At 33.5% G+C, this 5959-nt stretch overlaps 1 protein-coding gene across 1 annotated transcript; it reads left to right on the top strand.

The window, feature by feature from the left end:
• Window positions 1-3328: 3328 nt before the first annotated feature.
• LOC105784437 (transcription elongation factor SPT4 homolog 1) lies at window positions 3329-5653 on the top strand. Its single transcript, XM_012610326.2, has 5 exons — window positions 3329-3530; window positions 3636-3727; window positions 3836-3891; window positions 4519-4580; window positions 5231-5653. Exons 1-5 carry the CDS (start codon window positions 3441-3443, stop codon window positions 5279-5281), a joined length of 351 nt encoding a protein of 116 aa, XP_012465780.1. The 5' UTR covers window positions 3329-3440; the 3' UTR covers window positions 5282-5653.
• The last annotated feature ends 306 nt before the right edge of the window (window positions 5654-5959 follow it).

The raw sequence follows: 5959 nt of genomic DNA, 5'->3' as shown, positions 1-5959 counted from the left end.
TCTCACCTAGATCAGAAATTTGGAACATGAGTTCAATGAACTCTCGCACATACTCCCTAAATGTGCCATGTTGTATAAACCAATGCAACTTAGCCTGAGCCTCATCCTCGGCATACACTAGATAAATCTGCCCCTTGAATTCAATCTAGAACTCCTCCCAAATCCCAATGGTAGCTCTGTCTCATTTCTCATCTATAGACCTACAATGTCGCCATAACAAAGCAACACCAGTAAAATACATGGTAACAATATTTACCTTAGTAGCATCATCGGCGATGCCTTTGGCACGGATGTATTGCTCCATTAACCAAAGAAACTGTGCAGATAATGATCTCCCCCTTGAGCTCATCAATCTATTCTTTCAAGACCGTTACCATGGCTACGAGAGCATCATCCTTCTCACTTAGCTCACCCATAGCAGTATTGAGAACCCTTTGCATCGCATCCAATTAGCACTGAAGGCCTTTGCCACTTGTCCTTGCATAGATCTTGCCTTGATTTCAGCTCTATGGTGTGTCCCTAAACTTCCTCAAGAGTCTCCTTCACATCACTCATGGAACCCTTGAGTTTGGCAACCCTGCCATCCAAAGCTGATAGCATATCCCTCGATCGACTAGCTTTCATGCCCTCACCACAAGTCTCCCTAGGCCTGATTATCAACTTCTTTTTTCATCTCAACCAGCGCCTTCGAACCTTAGCACTGATACCAACTATCATAGGGCTAGAACTAAAGTCTAGCAAACCGCGCGGCCTTAGGCAATTTCTTTGTTTCAAATCCGCCTAAGTAAACCAGCCTAACTCTCGAAATATGAGAATTCTTTCAGAAATTCTCTAAGGCACCAAAATAAAGTGGAAGCAAATTTAAAGCGAATGAACAACGAAAGAACTAAAAAATCCATAAGAAAGAAATGCACACAAGGCCTTTGAGTAAATGCTATCAAATATATTCTTGATGTAACAACCAGATTTTCAATGGTATCAAAAACGGTAGTTTTGGAACCCCGTTCTCCGTTGATCGAGTATGTAAATATTAATTAATATTTACGAGTTAATTATGGTATTATATTAAATTTTGATCTGATGAGTTTTTTTAATTAAATAGTTAATTAAAGTACAAGCATTTTGACCCTAAAACTAGTGGTGTTGAAAAATAAGGTATCGGGACCTTGTTTCCTTAAACCGAGCTCGTAAATATTTACGAAGTTATTATATAAGTGAATTGAATTTTATATAGGTATTTTTTCCGAATTAGTGACTAATTAAGGTATAAGAACTAAATAATAAAAGTGGTAAAAGTTATCTGCTTTGTATTTTTAATTAATTGAAGGACCAATTGAGCAATTGTACCCTTCAAATTATGTTAAAGGTGGTGGGTGATAGTTGGCGGCCACCAAATTTGTTAAGTATTTTTTAATATTAGTTTAATCACAAAAATTAACTAATTAAAAACTAACTAAAGTATAGATAAAAGTAAAACAAAAGCATTCTCATTCATTTTCTTCGACAGACGAAAGAAAAGAAAAGAAAATGGGGTATAGAAGCTTTAATTTTGAGCGAAAATTAGTTTGGGACTTAAATCAATAGGAAGATAATTAAAGGAAATGAGAAATAGTGGATTAGTCTTTGATATCTTATTTGTTGTTGTTTTCTCATGTAAATTCATATTGGATTTACTTTGTTAATTTATGTTATGTTATATTTGTATTGTATTGTTTTGTTTTTAGTTTGAATTGCTAAGTATATATATTGTTGTTGGCATCAAAGGAACTAAACTGAATGAACATGAAATATATGATAAATATGAATAGATACGTGATATCAAATGGATGAAAATTTGTCATATGATTGGATGATATGTACATGATGTATTATATGGGTTAAAATGTATATGAATTGCCATTTGAAATATGAAAAGTTTGTATAAAGCTACAAAGTTGAATTGGTATGAATTGGATAATAAGCTGTGTGAACTTAAAAAAATGATTAGGACACGAATGGTGTTCCATTAAAGTTTCAAAAAGAAAAATAGGTGTTGTGATCACGGTTAATATGATGGCTTAAAATTCAGCATATGTTGTGAATTTTCTAAAGTTAATGTTAGCAACATCGTACTAAGCTAGTGTTAGAAGCCCAAATATATTAGCTTGTATAAACAAATGGGTGTTGTGATCGGGAATTAATTCAATGGCTTGAGATCCAACATATGTTGTGGATACTTTGACTCCATGATTAAGTAAATTGCGAATTATCAGAACGATTCTTCTGAACAAAATTGCAATTACTAGAGCCTAGCTGTATATGTTCAATTGGTCCATTCGCTAGCTCAACAAAAACTTGATCGGACTACATTTGAATCAGAACAAAAACTCGGTCGTGAGAATTATTCAACTATAGAATTTGGTTAAAGAATTTTCTTGAAAAATTAATTTTGAAAAATCTTAGTATTTTTGAGAAAATTAATTTTGATCAAGAAAAATTAAATTAATCAAATTAATTAAAATAAATATAATATTTTTAAAAATTAATTTTCAAGTCAAACAATTGGCTCAATGGGTAATTGAACTTGAAAATTAAATTTGAGATTTAAAATTAGAACCGAAAACCAAAAATTGAGACCGAGACCCAAAACTGGTCGAACTGGGTCTGGTATGTGAAACCGGATCGATGGTCTAACTGGTGGCTGGACTAGACCGGTCAAGCTTTCACTGGCCTAAATAGAATCGGAAGCAGCCGAATCGGCTTGGAGTGCCGCAAAGGTGTCGCACTTGCATCACTGAGCACGGTGGTACCAACGGCTACAATAGCGGCATTCTGATGGCCAAGCAAATGGTCGGCGGCGATGATTCTTCGACAATTAAGTAGTGAAAAAATTACACTCCTACTGCGGCTATACTAAATAACTTAAGTTCAGATTAATTATTCCAAAAATAGTATTATTTTAATATTTATTAAAATAATACTTCTCTAGATAAGTATTATATGAATTTAATATTAAAATGATTAAGTTTAATATTAATTGAACTCTCTAAAGTCTCTCTGTATAAAAAGAGTCGTAGGTAATTATTTTTATAGACTTGAATTAAGAAAAGTTGTAAAAGAAAATTTTTGAAGAAATTATTTCAGAAGATTTTTAAAAATATTTTTTTTTATAACTTTGTCTAGAAATTTAAAGAAATTTTTATTTTTGGAAAAACTCAAAGCTGTAATTTTCAATTCCGTTTTCCCCCACATTTAAAGTAAAAGAATAATTTACCAAGTGATTTTGAGCCCTTAATTTAACAGAATCTGATATTGAGATTTTGAGCATGGCCCATCTTGAAAGCTCTACTAAATTCAGTTCCTGGCCCTCGCATCCATTGCATGCTTTGTTCTGTTTAATTATTTTCGGCTGCTAAAAACTTAAACACGGAAATCCCTTAAGAATACAATCGGAAACGGCAATGGGGACCGCGCCGGCGCAAATACCGACGAGCTTCGGACACGAGCTCAGGGCTTGCCTTCGTTGCCGTCTCGTCAAAACATATGATCAGGTTCTTTTTGTTCTTCCGTATTCAATCATGGTTTTTTTTCTCGCTTTCAAAACGCTTCATATCTATGGAGTTTTAATTACTGTTTCTTTGGTTTTAACGTCACAGTTCAGAGAATCAGGATGCGAGAACTGCCCATTCTTTAAGATGGATGGAGATAATGAGCGCGTCGTAGATTGCACTACTCCGAATTTCAATGGGTTATCTTTCCATTTTATTTTTTTAGAAACAAAAACATTTGCATTAAACGTAACTTTCTTGTCTCTTTTAGCATTGTTTGAAATATTTTCTGTTGATTGGTTTCTTAGTATGATATCTGTGATGGACCCGGCTAGAAGTTGGGCTGCTCGTTGGCTGCGAGTTGGTAATATGCTCAACCCTTTTTCTTTTCAAAGTTTTCTGTTTATTGTCGCTGTGGACAATTATTATAGGAATTGTTTCAAAGTTTACCGTACTTCTTTGAGTGTAGAATGGAGAATATGATTTAGAAATTTGTGGTGATTAGACCTGTCAAGTTGGCGGAAAGGATCGGTTTTGAGAAAGGTTAATTTAGATTTTAAAATTTGTAGTGTCATTTCGGGTCGAGTCTGCCTAATTATTTTGGATTTGGGTCAATTTCAAGTCTTATCATTTAGAATGTGGGTCATTTTGATTTTTGAGTCGGGGGTATGCATCATTTTGGTTTTTGTTTGTTTGGGTTTAGACCATATTAAGCAATTTGTTTGGATCAGTTCCGGGTTCGTATCAATTTGGGTTGGATTGGACGGATCTAGGATATTGACATTTTATATAAATTGATCAGGTTGAGTTTTCAAGTTTGGGTCATCTAGTTGTGATGCTCTCTTGCTCTCTATGAAGATTGTTGAATTAATGAACTCTCTAGTAATGCTTCTAGACTTCATAAGGCACTAGAATTTTGATGCTTTTCGAAATTATATGCATACAGTATTCCATTATATCCAATTCTTATATAATTTTAAATCCTTTCCAGGAAGATTTGTCCCTGGTTGTTACACTCTTGCAGTTTCAGAGGCACTTCCAGAGGACTTGCAGGTATGGCTGCTCAGTTCATTAAATTCTTTTATTTCCTTTGGGTATATCATGCTGTATGGTTCATTAATTTCTTTATGGTAGACATTGCTGCCTTTGTGCTTTATGCAGCTATCTTTTAGCATTGGGTCTATGATGATAATATTTAGTTTCCTCTCTCCATTATTAGCGTGTCGTATTTTGGGAGCTGCAGTGGCATACTTGCAGGCATGGTTTCTCATCTTGTGTGCAGTTCATTAGTTTGTTTTATTTGCTTTGGGTATATCATGTCAGGTAGGTAGTGCATTTCTTTCTTTCAGTATGGTAGACATTGATGCCTTGGTAATCTTAGGTCTATGATGATAATATTCAGTTGCCGAGTTGTCTTTGTGAACGGCAGTGGCATACTTAGGAATAAGTTCAAATCTAACTCGATCTTTTGTTATGGCAAATATCCATTTGCTTTTCCTGTTCAATATTATATTGAAGCCATGCTATGTTAAATTTGATGATTTTGGTACTGGAAAATGGCTTGTATAACAATAATATATCTACATGCAACTCGTTTGTATCAAAGTTTGTGTTTGTTGATTAAAGTTTCGACTTTCGGTCTTCTTTGGTGGTTTCCGAAAGCATTAGCTTCCTACATCGATCGTTTGTTTTCCTTCTTACAGACTTTATGCGAAGAAGTTCATGTGCAGTATGTGCCACCGAAACGGGTGTAACGGAGAGCCTCAATAACATTGTAAGGGTGGAAAACTGCATATTGTTAGTAGTGATGGAGGAGAATGGTAACACAGTGAATTGCACCAACTTGTGGGATTTTGACAACTTGGTAAACATACTAGTCATCCACAAGAAACATTTTGCATGGAATTTGGTTCTTGGTGTCAAAAAAGGCTTCTATAAATCTGGCTATTACTTTGTTGTCCACAACTGCAAATTAGGATATTTGAATTCCGTTTGTTTCATAGATTCATCTGTTTCATGTTTGTTTTTAAGCCTCGTAGTTGGTTCTCTTAATGATATCACTTTTAAGGCTTGTTCTTTCCTCAAAAAAAGTATGATGACTACGTCAATTTAAAAATTTTAGAACATTTTAAAAATGGAGTTTATCATGTACAAAAGCACAATTAATTTAAGTTGCCATAATTGAATTTTTTTGGGTCAAATTGTTTCAATATTAATTTTATAATTTTAAATATTCTAATTAACAAAATTTTCTAAGTATATTTTAAAACTACTACTATCTGGCTTTCAAAATATACTCTCTTTTAAAAAAGAAATTATCTATTATGAATTTAAATTAATAAGAAGTCAAAGTTTGAAATTTGACTTATATTATTTTAAAACTACCCCATTCTAAGTTTTTAAAATTTTTATTTATTGTAAAATTAAAATAT

The sequence above is a fragment of the Gossypium raimondii genome, chromosome 13 (assembly GCF_025698545.1).
Source record: "Gossypium raimondii isolate GPD5lz chromosome 13, ASM2569854v1, whole genome shotgun sequence".
Taxonomy (NCBI): domain Eukaryota; kingdom Viridiplantae; phylum Streptophyta; class Magnoliopsida; order Malvales; family Malvaceae; genus Gossypium; species Gossypium raimondii.
The sequence above is the reverse complement of the archived record's forward strand: the minus strand, read 5'-3'. Positions and strand labels throughout refer to the sequence as shown.

What these genes read in the sequence shown, in the direction of transcription:
- LOC105784437 (XM_012610326.2), top strand. Translation starts at nt 3,441, where the DNA reads ATGGGGACCGCGCCGGCGCAAATACCGACGAGCTTCGGACACGAGCTC. An exon ending in TGCTCGTTGGCTGCGAGTTG is followed by an intron (nt 3,892 to 4,518) that starts GTAATATGCTCA and finishes AATCCTTTCCAG; the next exon opens with GAAGATTTGTCCCTGGTTGT. An exon ending in CACTTCCAGAGGACTTGCAG is followed by an intron (nt 4,581 to 5,230) that starts GTATGGCTGCTC and finishes TCCTTCTTACAG; the next exon opens with ACTTTATGCGAAGAAGTTCA.